The 19,876-nt window shown below is 40.2% G+C and overlaps 1 protein-coding gene across 1 annotated transcript; it reads right to left on the bottom strand.

Annotated features, from left to right (window-relative positions):
* Positions 1–1,053: 1,053 nt before the first annotated feature.
* Positions 1,054–2,198, bottom strand: LOC146437843 (uncharacterized). Its single transcript, XM_085059862.1, has 2 exons — positions 1,972–2,198; positions 1,054–1,685 (listed from the first exon to the last, which is right to left on the bottom strand). The coding sequence occupies exons 1-2, from the start codon at positions 2,018–2,020 to the stop codon at positions 1,054–1,056; spliced, it is 681 nt and encodes a 226-aa protein (XP_084915988.1). The 5' UTR covers positions 2,021–2,198.
* Positions 2,199–19,876: the final 17,678 nt, after the last annotated feature.

Here is a 19,876-nt window from a genome sequence, read left to right as displayed (position 1 = left end):
AGAGTTTAATGGCAAAAAGAAGGGATTTCCTACTAATTTTCCTCTGAAAACTGTCATTTGGGCAGTATTTTCCTGCCTCATGAGGTCTGACCTGTACCTGCTCCAAAACTTGGTTAATTCTTGTATACTTTAACTTTTTGTGCCCCACTTGCAGAGGACAGGAGGTCACTGGCTATTTTTTTCAGGAAAGACACTTATGTGTATGAGAAAGTCTCCCATTTTCCTCAGAACAACATTCGCTTGTGAGCCCTGCTGCTCCTCAAATTTGAGCCAGTTGCTGCTGGTGCCAGGGTGGATACACAGATTTTCTCCTGTTTTCAGCACAGGTGATGGAGAGGAGTTGTTGGCCAAGAGCCTCATGGTGCCAGCACCACCCAGCATGTAGAAGCTGCAAAGCCAGAGGTTTTTCCCCTGTTGTATGCAGTGTACTTCTGATTTTGTTTCAGTTAATTGCTTCCTGATCCTGGGATGTGCCAGGGAGATGCCCAAGGGACAAGGACAAACTTTTTAGCAGGGTCTATTCAGATAAGACAAGGGGTGATGGTTTTAAATTGGAGGGGCGATGATTTATATTAGCTATAACAAAGAAATTTTTTACAGCTAGGGTAGTAAAACATTGCCACAACTTGCCCAGAGAAACAGTGGATGCCCCACCCCTGGAACCAATCCAGGTTGGATGGGGCTTGGAACAATCTGACTGGTTGAAGATGTCCCTGCTGGGCAGGGGCAGTGCCTGGCTGTGTTGGGAAGGATTAGTTTTCTGTGGGATAAGTATCTCCTGGACACATTGTCTTGCTAATCACGTCTACCTCCTGCTTCTGAGTGGTGTGTGAATTTTCCCTGGCTCAGAGGAGAGCAGAAGCAGGGCTGGTGTCTCCAGGCCAGCACTTCATCTGACACTGAGCCCTGCCATGGGACAGTTGAGTCCTTGAGGGCACATGGGCTGGAGTGTCTCACTGAACCAGAGCTTCTATTTGGAGATCAGCCACAGGAGGCTGGTAGATGACTGAAAAAAAGAGTGTGGGATCTCCCAGTGCAAACAAACAGAAAATTTTATTGTGAGGGGTGAGGGGTACGAGCACCACGGGCTGGTGCTTGTCTGGTCCTGCTCTGGTTGTCAGGCCGACTGTAGGGCTTTTTCTCCCGCCGCTGTTGCCGCCAGACGTGTCTTATCCGAACCGGCCCAGGCTGGGAGCGATTGTCCGTCAGAGAGCCATAGAAGAGCCATGGTGGCCTGTAGAGATATGCTTGTCTCTTGGCTGGCTGAGTGCGCTGGCGCAGCCTCAACAGCACCCGTCTGGTGGTTCTGGACCTCCTGGTGCCAGCTCTCCGGGCTGGCACTTTGGCGATCCTGCGGCGTTTTGCCGGCGGGCCCTCGGACACCTGTGGCTCTGTTGCTTCCTCAGGGTAGCGTCGCTTCAGGCCCTGCTGCCGGCAGGGATAGCTGCTGCTGCTGCTGCTGCTGCTGCTGACCAGCACCATGTCCTGGGACACCCCCGCTGCTGCCTGCCCGGCGGTGCTGGGGCTGCTGCTCTCAGCTCGCAGCAAAGGCACGCGGTTGATCCGCACGGGTTTCGCCGTCTGGCTGCCCGAGTCTTGTGCTCGCTGCGGTCTCCACGAACGGCGGCGAGTCTGGTCCGGCCTGGCAGGGACGGAGAGGCTGCTGCTGCTGCTTGGATCAGCCTCTGCCCGGTGACATAGCGTGTACAATGGGGAGAGAGGGAAGTGGTGTGAGCACCTCTGTGGGGCTGGGGAAGTGTCCCTGCAGGATTGTGCCCAAGGCTCTGCTCTGGTGGCTTAAGGACAGGGCAGGCACAGGTGCCCACAGCCCAGTCTGGGCCTGCTGGCCCATGACAGGAGGGACCCTACCCAGGGTCACTGCGTGGAGCTCCTGCCTCCTCTTGCCACCCCTCTTGGCTGCTCCCCTTCAGCCAGCGTGGGGAGCTGTGGGGATGGAGACTTCACTCTCACCTTGCTCCTTGCCACGAGGACTCTTCTCGGCAGCGTCCTGCTGCGCCATTGTGGATATGGCGAAGTGCCTGGAGGGTCTGTGCCACAGCACTGCTGGCTGGCCTTTCTCCTCCTTCCTGACACTTCCTGACACCAATCCTTCCTTGAGTGAAGAGAGATGAGTATAAGCTGCCTCAGAGGCACCACAACTCCTTCAGTAGCCTTGGGGAAACTCCTTCTCCACGAGCTTCTCCTCAGCTCTGAAGGTTGTGTTGATGCACAGCCACTCTATACCTAGGCACCAGTGGTGATGATGTCACACTGGTCCCCGTGACCATACCGTCACCAGTGTGTGTGTGCCCCATTCCCCCGGTTTGGGAAGGAAGTCCTGTGGGGTGCTGGCAGGGACCTTGTTGATGTCGGACACGGCTGTAGTGGGAAGCACAGGAATGGGAATAGGTTCATCAACAAGTTGATGGGCTTGAGTAGGCTTAGGTGTTCCAGGTCTTCAGTGATGATCATCCTCCCACAGGGCCCAGAGGGCCTTGTTGATTCCAAAGTCTTGGCTTCCAAAGCCTCCCATATTAACAGAACTTGATGTTGCTCCTGTGTTTACATAATTTTCTGAAGTCCAAATCTTAGAAGAATTGTCCAGTTAACCCAAGCTCAAAAGTAGTTCTTTTACTGCGGTAGGTTTAGGAAGGGACACAGATGTAGACTCAAAATCAGTCATTCCTAACAAAATACAAGGATAACTATCATTATCAAGGAATTGTTTTTGTTGAATAACCTGAACGTACAAAAGGACATGTAACTGAGGCAAGTCAAAGCAGGTTGTTACATATAGTCTAATTCAGAGCCCTTTGAATTATGTTAAAAAGAGGCTTTAACTTCAGTGCTCTTTACATGGCTTAGTTCCACAAATTGGAAACAATGTTTTGGTCAAGCTTTTGATAATTTTTTAACAATATATGACTATGCATATGAGTATCTGAAAAAAATGTATTTTTTTCTTATGTATTATTTCACATAATTAGATGTTAGAGTGTTCTTTGAAAAACAGCTATGGAATAAAGGAATGGCACTCATTGCAGCTAATGTAAGACAATGGCTCTAGTGCAAATATGCCAGAGAATACAATAAAAAATATCAGTGGTGATCTAAATTCAGTATTATCAGAGTCTGGGGAAAATTATGGCTGAGAAATCATTCGGGCAAGAACAAAGTGTAGTGCTGCAGAGAAAATAGTTAATGCTAAGCTGAAGACATTGTTATTTACAGATGATTCAGATCTGCAGAGGAGTTCAGAAAATTGCCCTCTAAAAATGGAAACCATCATCATGTTAAACTTCACATGGAAGTGAGAAAGCAGAGAATAAGAGCCCCAGCAGTGTTGAAGGAGCCCCTGTGGACTCACCTTTCTCCTCATGCTGTCTAAGGATGTGTAAATATCTATTTACCAGTGGGCAATTGGGCTGTTCAGAGTATGGACTGTTTTTAGGTCTGTGGTTTTCATGTGCCTTCACTTGCCATGGGGGGTTTATCCTTAGCCCAGGTTCAGACAGTATCCTGCTTGTTCCATTTTTGTTTTTTTTCATGAGCACATAGGCCACGGTAAAGTTCTCTGTTGCTTTATATCTTTTGCCTGTTGTGGTTAGCGAAGTACATAGTGCACATTTTGGTGAGAACATTTTAAAATCAGGTGAATTTCTCTTTATTTCAGAGTTTTTTCAGAAATACTTTCAATGATATAGGTTATAGCATACAATCCATGCATTGGAATTTTGACCAACTTAAAATAAGATCAAATGAATATATCAGTAATCTTCCACATAATTATTTTAAGAATATTTTAATTAGCTGTGTACCATATGTCATTTGATATATCTTTAGATATTGGATGACTATTGCAATTTTGCTGTGACTCAGATGAAACACTGACAGACTTCAGTGTATGTTTTTTCTGATCTGGGCCTGAACTGTGGAAAAATGGAATTCTGACCATGTTTGTACTTCATGTGAAGTGTTTTGAGTGGTTGCAAACTTGTTTGAAGTAATTGTTTTAGGGAACTAATTTTTTTTTTTCGCTGTGTGTGTGAATGTTGCAGAAAAGTTACAGAAAGCAAAGACGCTGTTCAACACATAAAAATTCAAAGTTAGCCCTGTAAATGGGTGGGAAATCACACATCTCTCACAGCTGTCAAGAAGTGAAACTTTCTTTGGAAAAAAACCCCCAACATTAAGCTGTGCCTTTTTTTTCCCAAACCTTTCTTTGTTTTTATCTAATGTCTCTTTCCATGCTTGTATATAATGTGTAGTTCAGTGGATTTTGTAGCCAAAACAATAGATATTGCCCCCATTACCCTGCAGGTTTCTCAAAATTTTATCATCTTCAGTTGTTTTCTTGTCTTTTAATATTTTCTATTTATGGTCCACATGAAAATCCAGTCACTGGGGAGTTTGGAACATTGTTTGTGTTATCTGGATGTTGTCAGTGATGGCGCACGGAAGCATAAAGAATCTTGAATTTTGTAAACTAAGGTAATTGTGCAGGAATCTTGATAGTGAATTCTTGTTTTGACTAGTAAAAGAGAAGTTATGAAATCCATCATTGTAGTATCAAAAACTTGCTCCAAATTGGGGTAATTTTTCATCTGAGAAGCACTTTGATGTGCTCTCTGCATGGCTTTTTTTTTAGTATCTCTTGACAACAGCAAGTTACAGCTGGGATGATGTTTCACTGCTTTTTTAATAGATCCTCTAAGCAAAGCTTGAGTGCTGTAGTTGAGCACTCAACACTGTTTTGATTGGAACCACTAGACTGTCCTTTTTTCACTGCAGAAGAGAAACCATGACTTTCCAGTGGAAAGTCTGGGAAGCGACATCATTCCTGCAGTTGCTGACCCAGCCATTGCCATAGTTTCTCGTTTCCTGCTGGCTGGTGAGTCCCTTCTGGATGGGTTTGCAGCTTCAGAAAGATGAAGCTGCTTAGGCAACTGGGTCTTGAGAAAACAAAAGTGGTGTGAGAAGAATTTTTTAACTTTTTAGTCAGAAAATGAGGATGTTTGCTTCCTCAGTAGTGGTCATCAAACACCTTTATTATATGTGATGTTGCATATTGTTTTTTGTTGCCTTCAAATCATTGTATGTTAACATTTATGCCTCGAGACAGTTGCTTGAGATTAAATGTAGCAAAAATTTCTGCAATTTTAAAAGAAATTATTAGTAATCTGCTCAGCCACTAAACACTGTAATGCTCTAGTGTTAGCTTTTATCTGTGTGTCTCATACCATATAAAATTAAATTATTTTTACCAAAAGTAGACGCACTTCACATTTAAATTTCTCTTCATTTTCAGGTGATTTTTAACAGATGGATATGCAGAACAGCACTAATATACCTGTACTGCTCAATCATGTTTGAAAGGTGGTCTGTGAGAAGAGCTAGAAAGACTTTAGGCATTTATAGCAGAATATTGCTGGATCTCTTATCAGGTTATCTCCTCAGGTTCTTATGTAGGTTTCTTTTTATTTTAAGACCAGTAACAGTTGTTTGGTCTCTCCATGGTGAGTCTTTGGAAGATTACTGCCAAGTTTTGGATGTGATGGTAAGCCAGTGGCTTCCAGAAGCTGATTCTTCACAGGTTCAGTGTTCAGAAAGTGATATTTATATAAATATTAAGAAGGAAAAAAAAAAGTGTGGAACAAAGTAATAGCATACAAGATGAGAAGAACAGTGAGGATGATGGTGTTTTATATAGAAGAACTACATTCCTAAAATAGGTGTATCTTCTCTGTTGTTCATACTTTTCTCGTTGCTGTTAAACAATAACAAAATACTGGTTTGCTTTAGCACCTGACTGCCTTTCATGCATTGCTTGCAGTCCCAGCTAGCTGAAAAAACAGCACGTTGTCCAAGAATTTTGCTTACTCCTCGTTTCCTTCTTCAAATTTAATTACATCCAAAGAGTCTGAAACTTCAAAATGAAACCAGCAATTTGTTTGGAGAAGGAGCAGAACATTTGCCCCCTCTCTGCCTTGTCCTGCATCCAGGTTTCCCCTCGGGCAGGGCTGGCTGCCCGGCACTGTCGGTGAAGCCATCTGTGGCTGTGCTCGGCCAACACTCAGTCAGCTCTGGTGGCTGGCACTGTGCTGCTGTCCTGCTGGCCATGGTACAGAGCTCCTCTTTGTGCCACCTGCACACGTGCTGCAGGTATTGCCTTGGCCTGCCTCAGCCTTGGAGGGCTGCCTTTTGAGCTGATTTTGGCCTTCTGTTCCCAACCAGCTGCATTTGCCTCCAGCTGTGAGGTTTGGGATTTAGTTCTTGCTGAGTTCAGGGAAGGTGGAGGGGAAAGGCGCTTTTGCAGCACATTTGTGCCTCTCCGTGTTTTAGGCTGGCTGGGGACCTTCCCAGATCCTGATTTAGACTAGAATCCAAGATTTTCTCTAGTTTATGCTAAGCCATAGGTTTTTCCAAGGGGTTATGAGAGAGGCAGGAGAGCGCGGCACCCCTGAGCATTTACAGTCTCCTGGGATGCCTGAGTGTCCATTGAGGGTGGCAAGCAGGAGGGGCATAAGTAGTGACTGTCCTTGCTGCTCAAATAGATTTTCATGGCCCCTCAAGCTGTTGCTTCTCCTTGATGCTCTTTGCAAACCCTTTATTCTGACTTTTGAGTATCATGTCGAGAACAATACTCACACAGTTGACATCTTCCTCCTTTCCTGCCACAGTTTTATCCTTCTCTCATGTCAGGGGACATGGGTGAACTAGAAATGCTGTGGTCAGATGTGCTGTATGGCTACTCTGTGCTCAGAGGAGCTCTCCTGGATGCAGAGCTTAACACCTTCCTCTCTAAAGGGCTGCCCAGCTTCATCCTGTCCCATCCCATGGGTCCTTCTACAGGGCTCATAATTCGGGATGAAAAAAATAGTCATGACATTGCGAAGATAAGCAGATACCTGGAATTGTGATGGGCATTTATTTTGCTAGAGGTATTTTTTGAGACTTTAAGACAAATGCAAGACTTTTTTTCTTTTTTTCGCATGGAGGAAAGTCTCTACTTGTAGCTGTTTGAATTATCATGCAATAGAATATCCTAAATTGTAAGGGAGCCATGAGAATAACTGAGTCCAACTCTAAGAGGAAGTTGATCAAATTTGAAAGGACTGGTTGCTTTGGGCTGCTCATTGGAGAGTACAGATTGATACCTGTCTGGTTTCTTTGGCAAGGAGATGGCAACATCTTCTGTGACACCTCCTTATGAGCACAAGCAAAGTAGCTAAATCTGTATAAGGAGGCACATAGACATCCTTTATAAATTCTCCTTGTTTTCCACGACCATATGGAAACTGTCAGCCAGAGCAAAATCCCAGAGTCCATAATTCCTTATGGTGTTGAAACTTTTTCTCTTTATGCCATGCATTTTACTCTGTACCAAGCAGACCTGAGGATAGGAAGGCCCACAACCAGCTTAGAATCATTTTAGCACCGTTCATGTAATTCTGAGATAGTAGCTAGTTTTCCAGTTGTCATTGTTAACGTGAGGGTTTCCCTTTCTCTGTATTGTTTTTCCTCTGAAAGATAAGAGTCAGGTATCAGCTAAGTGTGAACATATTTAGAAACTAAGTGTTGCAGAAGTAGCTTACATGGTCTTTCATGTTATAAATATTGCTTTTGGCCGATGAAATATTTCCAAAGCAGCCTCAGAGCACAACTGCAGAGTTGCTGTCTCCAGAAGCCACACTGATCCAGAGAACAAAACTGCATCTGAATACCAGCTTTGGGAATCAGAAACCTCTTGACAAATCATTCCTCTTGTCTCTTGAGTGTCTTTTGCTGCCTGCTACCTGCAGAAAGCCTTTAAACATCCCCTGATTGAACCTCTGAGGCAGTGTAGAGCGATATATACATCAGATTTAGGTTTCAAAACTACTGATATTCACATTTAACCTAAACAGGCTTAATTCAATCTTGAAAAATGAATACAGTGCAAGATTTTTTTCTTGTGAGGTAATGTCTTTTCCAAGGGTATAGTTTGTGTGCGGACCATTGAACGCTAATGCCTCCTGCCACAACAGTGGAATGAACGTCTGTGTGCTAGAGAAACGTGGTCTGTGCCAGGTGCAGTATGGTATCCGTCCTCCAAACTTGCCTGATCCCCACCCTGAGTTATGCCTCTCCCTGTCCAGATGTGGGATATGACTGACTGGAAGAGAGGAGGTGGTGCTTGGTAAGCAGAATGGATCCTGCTCTCTGGTGGCCACAGCCAAAGTAAACAAACCAGAGTAATTGCCACCACAGGCATTTTGCAGTCGATCTGCCTTTTTATTGATGTTGTTATTAAACTGCTATAAATGTTGTAGGCTGCTGTTGGAGATGAAATTCCCCCTTCCCCCAGCTTCTCGGTTGCTGTCTGTCAGTAAGTGCTATTAAGTTTATCATCTAGCAAAATCAGACAGTGCAGGAAGCAGTCTGAATGTTAATGTTAACCTATAATAGGTTTTAAATAGCTATAAAGAAAAATTAGGCTGCAGTGGGACAGGAAGGCTAGTTTACCTTAACATAAAATAAAGGAGGACATGTTGACCTGATTTACTTAAATGTAGCTATTATGTGCTCTTTAGGGAGGAAACTGGTGTACCAAAGCTTATACAGACAGGAAAAACGTTCTTTACCTCACGCTGTACAAATGACATAAAGGCTCTTGCTTTAATTAACGAGTAAATCCATAGGTGCTGCATGTATATATTAATACAGATGTCATCCTGGATACTTTTTACATCAACTCCTTCTGGAATAGCCACAGAGATGTGGAAAAGGCTGTTTTGAAATGTGCTACATCTTCTTTGGCTTTGAGCATGGTGCTTTTTTGCAACAAGTCCAATGTGAGTTATATTCACAATGGAAATGTAAAGGTAATAAAAATGGATCATCTGTCATTCGGGATTTCCCAACTGTCTGGACTAGCCTAAAATTCTTACAAAAGTGTGTGGAAAAGCCATGCATGGGCCCAGCTCCCTTCCTGCAGCTCTCTGCATGTTTGCTTCCAAGCTTCTCTCAGCCAGCAGCTCCCGACATGCTCTTCAGGCCAGCATTTGAAAAACATCCCCATCAGAAAGTGGCTGGGTCTCTTCACATTCAGGGAGACAGAACCAAACTGTGTGGGCAAGTCAGGAATGGGTCACAGGTAGATGATGAGAGCCCAGTGCTGCAGGGAGAATTGGTTTTCTGTAGGTGCTCTGAAATTTTGGGGGAGGTCAAGGTTAATGATGTGTCTGCTCAGAACCATTGTGAAGTGAAGCTGTAGTTTGTAATAGGTATTGCTGGAGCGTGGGAGCTTCAAGGGCCTCACTGTGCTCCTTGGAGTGTCTGAATTGGGAATGCCATGGGAGCAGCAGGATTTGGGATGTGCCTTTATAAAGCTGGGGCCCCCAAGGTTGGGTCTGGGTGTTTGCTTTGGTTGTGGTTTGCATAAAAAATATACATTTTTAAAAACAGAATTTCACTTGCTCGTTCTCCACTTTTGGAAAACAAAAAACCTCTAGATGTAAAAGTTTAAGCACAGTTGTAATGCAGTTTATTAAAATCATTAAACAATTGAGGGTTAACTCGTATTAACTGGTCCTAATTAATTCTTTAGCCAGCTCTAAGAATCCAATTAAGGGATTCATTTATTCTTTAATATAATTGAGGGTTGTTCCATGATACATCAGGCATATTGCTTGGGTTGGCCTCCTTAAAGGAAAATCAGAGTATTACCTACAGTCTCAAATGAAGCTCCTGAACCAATTTAAGTATTCAGGATTGCACTCTTTTGGGGGAAGAACCTTTTTTAATATCCAACCTAAACATCCCCTGACACAACTTCAGGCCATCCTCTCAGCAGGGTTTTGTTTCTGTGCTTAGGCTTTCTGTGTTCTTGAGAGATTCAGATTAATGATTAGACTCTAATTTATGCTCTCAATAGGAAATAAGGATTATGCAAAAATTGAACATGGCAATTTCCAGTTTTGTCTCACTTCTGAACTTGAAGATATTAAAAGAAGATTTATGTGATTCTCTCTAGGCTTCCTGAATCTTCCCAGTGCTCTTTCTAGAGCTTTTCCCTCTGAGTTTTATATGAGTGTTCATGCACATACACATAAAGAGCAAAATCTACTGTCAGACTGCACTGAGAAAGACTTATATTTACAGTTGGATTGCAGTTTAAAATGTTTATTTGCTCTCTAGCCATTAGACAGACAGTGAGACCAGCACTGAAGTAGGGTTGGTTTGTGAATGATGTTGGCATGCTATCATCTTTTGCTTTATAGGCTTCAAAATGTAGGAATTTTTTCCAAGTACCAGCAAAATTAAAGCAAAAAATGAAATAAAAATGAAGTAAAATGTGACTAAAGAGAGTGGTATTTATTTTAAATGAGCCATTTTAGTACTAAGAAACCTAAATAATTAAGTTTTTTTCCAATTCAACTTAAAATGTTGGGAAATAATAATTTCGAGCTGCAAATTATGTATTTTTAATTACTCATTAAGTGATTCTCAGACCAATGCCAGTTTTTGATGGAGCACTGTTATAGGTTGCGATAATCCCTCTCAAGTTCTCAGTGGTGCTGCTCCAAGTGTCAAGAAAGCCTGTGAAATGGCAGGAGGAAATAAAGGGAGTCTGTGTGACAGAAAGAAAAGTGGATGGGCAGAATGAGATTTGACCTGAACTCCCACATATATAATCTGTAGTAAATGCAGTTTTGAAAAAATACAGCCATGCGTAACTCTGACAATAGGTGAAATGCTGTTTTATTTTTCTTTGCAGTGGAGTCAGGGAAAAGCTAAATCCCCCTGTTTATGTATCTGTATTACAATAACAGGAACTTTTGCATATTTCATATATCCAGTAGGAAAAAAAAAAGCAGTAATAAAATGAACAATGATAAAATACTCAAGCAAGAAATATCATAATTTCTCAGTTAATTTTCTTGCCAGCTCTTTCAGGAATGTATGAAATGTTTATGTTCTAACTCAAATAAACAAATTAGAGTGTATAAATCAATTAGTTATAGGTTTGCTTCATTCCAGGAGCACATTTCCAGGCTGAAATAAATTTAAATAACAGATCTGTGTATACTTTTGGTCACTCATTAACCATTTTACATGCCAGCTGCTTGCTTGTGATAATTAGAAGTAGTAATAACTTTCTGAATACCAACTCTGTGTGCAAGTGAGAATTTATGATTTTTTTTTTCACTCTGCAGCTTATCAGTTTGCATTACTGTATTTGGTTTAATTTTCTAAATTATACTTGAACAAGCACACGGCCATCTAATGAAACACTGTTAGAACCAAAATGAAACAATCTGAAATACCTTGAAATTAGTTGTGCAGTTTCTTCTAGAACCTGGGAAGGATGAAAACAAAGTCATATTTTTTTTTCAATTTTGAAATATTTACGAATTCTCCTTCTTTGTGAGACTTGAATAGACATTGATGTGATAGAAACCTTTACTTGATAAGTTGATAAGATGAAAACTTATTTTGCAGTTTAAATACAATTCTAACTTTCCTGTGAACCATAGGAAAATGCTTGTTTAGAATTATTAATTTTACTGCAGCATTAAAATTGAAATAAATTTGTTCTTTAGGACAATTGAAATTTTTTATTATTTCAGTAGCTAGTTGGAATTTTTTACAAAGAATATACCAAACTGCGATTTTGAAGGAGCAAAAGGGAAATGCAGAAGTGTTCAGCTTGTAGCTGTTGCACAGGCCAGACATTTAATTGGCAAATGCCTATTTTCAAAAGTTAGCAATTTTTCAAAACGCTGTATCTGCTGTGATGAATTTAGGGTAGAACATGATAGGCTTCCTGAATCCAGCATACTCCAGCTGAAGAAATTCTTCAGTTTGCAGGGAGGTCATTGCCCTTCAAAATTCCACTGAAAACTGAGCATGCCATAGCATTTTCCAGGAAAATACTGTTTGTGGAGATGAAATTGGAGTGATGAAGTTTATGATTTCAGTGCATGCTATCTTTAAGGGGACAGAGGATAGAGCAGGCATTAAATAGGAGAAAAAATTTTGGGTGTGCTGCTGAAGCTTCTTCTGCCTTGCTCAGCTGCTCCCCTGCCTCTGTGGTAGAAAAGAAAAAATCTCCCCTCTCCACAGCAAGGGCTTTCCTTTCCTGTTCCCAAATCGTGGAATCCTGAAGGTGGTGGGGGGGAAATGAAATCAAATCATGAAATCAGTTGGGCTAGGAGGGGAAGTTGTCTGGTCCAAGCCAGTCCCAGCAGAGCTGTGCTCATAGTAAATGCAACTTAGAAGTCAGTTGAGGTTGCTGGGGGCTTTCCCAAGCAACTCTTGAATTGCTCCAAGGATGGAGATTCCATAGCAAAGCAACTTGTTCCGTTGTGTGACCACCCTTTCTGTAAGAGGCAGTTTTTTTCCCTGATCCCTAATAGTAATTTTCCATTTGCCTCTTGGACTGATTGTGCTTTCTTGTCCCCTGAGTGGATTTTGTCCCTGTTTCCTTGTACCTTGTCCATGCAGTACTTCAAATATCCACAGCGCTTCCTAAATGCAGATTATTTTGCTGCTGTGCCACTTGTCTTGCTGTGGCAACTTGATATTGCTCTGGAAATGATCATTCCTCAGAAATAAATTCCCAGGCAAACACGAGATGGGATGAAACGTAACACACCTTCCTGCATGAAATGGAAAGCACGCAGCAGCAGCCATGTGAGCTGCTTTAACATTGAATTGCTCTGCTGCCAGTTGTGCATATTGCTGCTCTGTAAATTATTTTACACTTCCATCCCAAATCTGTGGTACCTCTTGAGCTGCTGCTGTTTTTTTTCCAGTTATCCAGAACCTTGTAACTTAATACACCTAAGTTGTGAAAAACGGCTGTAAAATGCAGGTTTAATAAAGAATTACATAAATAAGGAGCAGTGAAAGGTGCATGAAACTTGATATTCTGGCTAGGCACTAGAAAAGATGCTGGAATTCAGTTTGGTAAGGAGTTTGTGAACTGAGATTAGCAAAATCATTTCCCAGACACTCTGGGAAAGCAAACCCATTTAGCCATTAGAGTGTTATGGCTGCTGAAATAAAAACATGGCTGTCAGTGACTGGAAAAACAACTTTTTTTGTGGCTAATGATCTGAATGTTAGAGCTGTTCAACATGCATGATCTATGTGAAAAGGTAGAATGTTAGTTTCTCATTGCTTCTACATTGTTAACAAGTTAATTAAGCTGCAATACTCTGCTCCTATAACATTAGCAGATATAAGAGCACTGAAAGCCTCTTGCCAGACAATAACAACTGAACCAAATAGCTACGATTACTGTATACAGGAATTTTCCTGTGTCAAAACCTTATTTTGTGTGTATCAGAAGTTCAGTACTGAATTCAGCCTCTTTATGTTGTATTTGTATACAAGTATCCAAAATAATGAAAAGAACTGAGATTTTCTCAAAAGCCTTGAGCTGACTTCACTGCTATTAAAAAATCAGAATTTTCAGTGTATAAATAACTCTGATGTTTCAATATTGGTTTTCTTCCAGAACTAAAGACAAGTAACAAGTAAGTTCTGATCTACTCACTTTCTGAATTAATATGCTTATTTCTGTTTTGTTTGCGCAATGCTCAGCAGGAGTAAGACTGACATTTCACCATTTCTAATTCCATCAATTTCTCTCTTTCCCTCCCTCTTTCCCTCCTTCCCCCCTTCCCTCCCTCCCACCCTCCCACCCTCCCTTCTTTCTTTTGTAAGGAAAAATAGTGCTAGGGCTAGTAAGGTTAGACTAGAGAAAAAAAAAAACAATTCCATTGTACTTTTTTCCTCTTAAAAATGTTCTGAAACAGCAATGTAAAGCTGGCATGTATGGTTTCTTCTATGTCAGCATGAAAGGAAGGATATTGTCTGTGATTTCTATGTTAATCTGTAGTTAAGAGGTTCTGTTTTTCTTATTAGCAGTTGGAGTCTGTGATCTGGCCATGCCTCTCACTGCAGAATAAAAGGTGTGTTATGATTCATCTCCATTTTCCATCTGTAGGGGTTACTTGCTAGATGATACGGTATGGTCCTCTTTGGTCCGTTTATGTATTAGTTGGTTACATTCTTTGATTTATGAACAGGAGCAATCAAGATTCCCATTCCCTAATTTTTCACAAGTATAGGCAGCACATATAGTGTGTCTTTCTGATAGGGCTGCATTAAACATCTTGATTTTACTTCTTGAGGATTTTATTCTAAAATTAACATCTGGGTTTGAAAATGTGTGATCGGCAGCCAAAAAAATCTGTTTTGCTGTCTGGACAAAATAATTCAAACCTGAAATGTCACAGTTGAAATAGTGGGCTTGTGTCTTCTCACTATCTGAAGTGTCAAATACTGGCTTAACTCAGAGGCAAAATTAATTTGCTCTTTTCACAAATTTGTCACATAATTTGATATGATTGTCCTGTTTTTCTCAGTAGAAGTCTTGCAGGGGGCCTGCTCTCCTTCAGGGCTAAAATCAGGGCAGATTGATACCTATTGGCAGATTTTTAAGGTATCCCTTCCTTACTCTTTCAGACTCCAGAACAGATAGATTGTTTTTCTGTCAAATGTAAAAGAAACAACTGCAGTGTTGAGGTCACTGGATCTGTGCCAGCCTGACAGCAGCTGAACACCTGGCATAGATTTTACCTGGAAGTGCAAGAAGTATACCAGAAGACAGGATTTGTGCTTCTACATATAGGCTGCCCTGAGAGTTCCAGGCCCAAATTTCTGTTTAGCCCATGTACCAAAAGGAACAGAAGACAATATTAGTCTTTTACCAAATTATCCCCTGAAATGAGCAAAGTTTTATAATGTTCAAAGGAGGAAGGACATTTTATTTTCTGTTCTCTTAAGATAAATGTCTTGAAAGAGGAGCACTGTTTCTAGGCAGCAAACTTTATCTGTATATATATATTTAAAATAGCTGGCATTTGGAAAGAACTGTGCCTCTGAGACATACTGCAGGCCTTCACAAGTGTGTAAAACATTTTCAGCTTGTGCACAGATAGACATGATTTGTAAATGCTGAGGTACTGAAATAACAGAATTTTCATTATAGACAGTTTTATCGCATCCCTTTACATAAAATTGCAAAAACAAGTGCTAATGTTGAAACTGGCTATTAACCAAAATGTATGCTGTCAAATTAAATGCTCCCATCTGAGATGATAAATGGAGACTACATGGCTATAAGCAGTGGCTTATGAAAAATAATTCTCTGACATCTGGCTCTAACATCTGGTTTTATAATTGATGCTCTAAAGCAAATGGAGTATGTATTTTAAGGGTTTGTTTTTAATTAGTGCTCAGAAGCCTGTATTTCTGCATCATGTAACAATCACACACCTACCAATGGCTGGAAAAAAGACTTCATACCAATGCTTGAAGATATAAAGCTGAATAAATGCTAGTGCTTTACCATTTAACTGAGCAGCACCAAACAGCATCCAGGGAGAAGCAGGAGTGGGTGGTTTTAGTACTTGTTCAGTGCCCACCCAAAGAATACTTAAGGGAATGTTCTTCTTCTGCACAGGTTTAAAGACAAATGGGCCTAGTGGTTACCACTTGTTGCTGTTACCATTTTATTCTCTGTGCTTAAGATAAAAAGCAGTAAGGAAACTTGTGCCAGAATGTTGTCCAGGTCACTTAGCAGTAAGACACTCCTCGTTTTGGCTTTTTCTGCCTTTCCACTGCCAGCATCTTTAAAACTGTGAGCTGCTTTAAAGATTCAAAATGGTCTTTTACCTTGACAGTGCTTGCATGCAGAAATACCCTTTACTCCAGTTAGTTATTGCTGCATCTAAAAGTATTTGGAGGAAAAATAGATTTAATTTACATTAAATGTACATCACTTCTGCCTGTGTTTTCGCTACAGGACACATCTAATCTAGCTATTTCTTTGTTGTTTGATTTCAGAGGAAGGCCTAGAAGAAGTTGTGTTACTGTTTTCAGTCCTATGAGGTGGTGATGTTTATAACATCAGACATTTTATTGTTGGATCAGTATGGGATCAATTAAAATTCTACATTTCTTATCAATACTGACATCCTTTAAATACCCATTTTTCTCCTTTTAAACTGGTGTTTTGCAAATTTTCAGTGGCTATGTTTTTATACAGCTCAAGCTCAGCCAGTGCTATAAGTTTTGCTACTTTTAGCTCTATTGTGGGAACTGGGAAGACCACATCCTCCTCCTCCCTTAGTAAGATTTATTGCCAGCAAAATGCCTTGGGTAGCTACATCTCAGCAGTGAAACAAGTCCTGTTGCTTGCTTTGTTTGCATCTTTATGAGACTGGTGTAGCTGCTCCAGCCTTTCCACGAGGGAGTCTCCTGGCATGGACTTGTTGGCTGACCCATTCTGCAATATTGATACACCTCAACCAGTCCTGTTTCCAGCCATAAAAATGGCCACGAGTTCAGTGTGTGTTAAAACTGTCACAAAAACTCACACTGACAGGCAGGAGAAATGGAGATGAGAAAGCTTCTGTCTCTTCCTCTTTGAATTCCTCATCTTTGAATGTTTATTTCATCATATATTGAAAAGCTTAGTTTTTAAAAAAAAACCTGGGTTCCCAGTTATACTGAGGTTTATCTCATAAAAGTCCACATGCTAGTTGTGGATTTATGGGAAGTAGCTTGATACTGAGGAAGACCAGTAAGTCGAGTAAAAAAAGAAATGGACAGGACAGAGATGAGGATTTAGTTTCAGTGAGGCTGTTTAGTAGTTTTCTGGGGTTTTTTTCTGATATGTCCTTCCCCAGCTCCACAAACCAACCAAACAAATCTGCAAGGTTCTCAGGATTTTCACCAAATGTTGTGTTTCTCCTAAGAATGATTTATATCCTTTGAGTTTTCCAGTGATTATGCTTTCCACTTGTTGACTTTTGTATTTTTGGCTTCTTCAGTGCACCTAAAACAGGGCTGGAAAAAAGGGGATGGTTTCAGAGAATTTAACAAGGAAAGTGCTCTGTTGTGCTGCCAGCAGCTCTGAATAGTAGATATTGTTTCCCAGCTGTATGAAATATATACATTTTATTTTACAGTACACAAAGAGAAACTTTTCATAGCTTTGCAGACAGACCAATTAAATGCAGCTCAGACTTGACGGGTCAAGGACTGAGGTTACAAGTTACTGTCAAAGTCTTACTGGGATTGACAAAAGCATTTCCTGAAGTTTTCTTTCTACTAAGGAAAGAAAACCTTTCCCTGAATCAATTTCAGTTGATACTCTTTGCATTTACCACGGTGATTAGTTTGGATGAACTTTTACACATCTTTTGAAACACAGATGCTGACACCTTGTCTGAAGGCAGAACTGTGTATTGCAAGGTGAAGGGGAGAAAGTCCTGTAGTAGCTGATTCTGCAATAAATTATCTAGAAAGTCCCTTCTTTTTTTTCTTGACGGAGGGGTGTGTGTGTGTGTGTGTGTGTGTGTTTTGTTTTGCTTAAATATTCTGAGAAAATATGTCCTCATTCTACATAGATTGTTTCTGAAAGATCAGCTTTGCTAGGATTGCTGCAGACCATGAACCTTCTAAAATGCTTCTCTTTCATGGATATGTCACAGACCATCCTAGGTAATCTTTCCAGTAAATTTTAGCAAGAAGAGGAATCAGGCTGTCACCAAATGAACAGTGCTGCTTCTTCTAATGGGTATTGCCTTCAGTTGCAGGAATACAGTGTAAGGACCACTGATTGTCTTCACTGCTGTGAAGAGAGAGGCTAAAGAAAAAGATCTGTTTTCCTGATAAAGTGATTACAAATCTCAAATTTCGAAATACTAACTTAAATAAGCACAATAGGTGAGGTATATGCTACAGAAGGAACTGCATTCCAAGTGCATGGTAAGATGTTTCTAATCACCATCCCCTCATCTCCAGTTTTTGGTCATGATTTCTATTTTCTGGTTAATGTAAAATCTCTTTTTCCCTAGTCTGTTTTTCAATCCAAAGTGTAGCTGACTATAAATTTCGGTGAGTCTCATTTGCTTACAGCTCGTGTAATATACAGCCAATGCAAAAGGAAATATAAATTATTCCGGTAATAATCTGACCTTCCTACCTCCTTGTTTAATCCGGTAGACCATATGTGCAGTTCTCTTTCAAGTCCATCCAAGAATATTTCAGAGGAAGAGTAAAGGAGGTCATAAACTATCACAAGACCTTGACTTCAAAATTATTTTCAAATAAACTAGTTCAGAATAAAATGATAACCATGATAGGTTTCATCTGCCTACAGTGGGCTTTAGAATAGAGGAAAAATATCTGAAGACTTTTTCGGTGTATTTTAAAACCAAAAAAATCTTACTTAGCCTGTGAGGCCAGTAGAGTGTGCTAGGATAAGTATTATTCTGCCTTCCAAATTGTTTTAGGTTGACAGCTACAATCTATTATGTATTGCTTTTATTAAATATTGAAAGTTTGTTTTACTATTGTAGTGAATAACTTGTTATATGTTCAATTTTATTTCCTCTTAGGGTAATATGCAGGAAAAGCTACTGTAGTTCTCAGCAAAAAGGCAGTAATCCTACATATCTTAAATCCAAATTTTTCACTTAGATTTCAAAAGGTTAGTCTTATCCTTCCTAAGCTATGGCTGTTTCTTTCTTTTATCTTTTAGATGCTCATTTTACCCAAAGGGAAGAGCTGGTATCGTCTTATATGCACAAACCCTTACATGTTTTATATACATATCCTGAATATATAAGTATAAACTTTCAGCTCTGTCTTTAAAGGCCAGTGACTTGTGATTTTATGTATCAAATACACTTTAAAATCCTGTACAGAATTTTTAATGGTATCTGATAGAATTAGGGGAATGTGTAGGATAAGCATCATAGAGATTGGCATAGTGGGAGAACAGACATTTGCAAAGTTTGCGACAAGACTGAAAGAGCTGGATAAAGATAAAATTAAAATACTTTTCCATGAATAGAAGATAAAGAATTCATGTTCATGTCCAAAGGGTTCATTTCATGTTGGTCTACTTATATTTATTTATATCTTTGGTGAACAGCCTCAAATAGTTGATTCAAGTTGCTAGGTAAGATGTGTGGAATCTCAATAGTGAAATACTGAGCTACCATGTCATAAAAATTAGAAATGCTTCTAAATGACTGAATGAGTCTTCTAAGTGGGTGCATTCTAGTTTTAGGTGGCTCAAGAAATAGTATTGCTTAGGATTTTTTTCAATGAGTTCAGCTGTCATTTGGGTGCACAACAATTTGTTAGCCCTTAAGTGAATTAAAATTCTGATTTTTTTCATTTTGATTAAAGAAAAAAAAACTTTGTCATGTGGAAGTTTTACACAATACACAAATTTCAACCATGACATAGATTTGCTGGGCTTTGGGAAAGTTTTTAATTGAACTGTAACATTTTTCCAGTGGCATCCAGATCCTTATTTGTGTTTGTAAAACACCTAATAGAACAGAGCTCCAATTTCTCATTAAGAACATTGGGCATTACCACAGAGAGAAAGAACAGTAACCACCCCTCTATTAATACAATGGACACATCAGATACAAGATGAATACATCAATTTTATTCCTATTTTTTTCTCTATGTGTTGTATTATTCTTTTATAATATCTGCTTCCTAATGAAATTTTAGGATTTGATTTTTCCTGTCATTGTGTGCAGCACACAGAGGGAAAAAAATCTTTCGGGAACTATTTCTTCCTTCAAGGCTAATTAAAGCCTTGAGAATAACAGGAGTTAATGAAGCTTAGAGGTGCAGCACGGTAACACAATTGATTTAACATCTCAATCTACGTCTGTATTGCTCTCTTTCAGTAAATATTATGATTCCCATCTTCCCTTCCATGGCACAGGCAGCAGTAGGAATTTCAATATGGGGCTATGTATTTAGCTGCCAGCAGCATAAAATC

Source organism: Lichenostomus cassidix, chromosome 4, assembly GCF_008360975.1.
Source record: "Lichenostomus cassidix isolate B80296 chromosome 4, HeHo_3.0, whole genome shotgun sequence".
Lineage (NCBI taxonomy): Eukaryota > Metazoa > Chordata > Aves > Passeriformes > Meliphagidae > Lichenostomus > Lichenostomus cassidix.
Note: the sequence above shows the minus strand (reverse complement) of the source record. Positions and strands in the feature narration are given on the sequence as shown.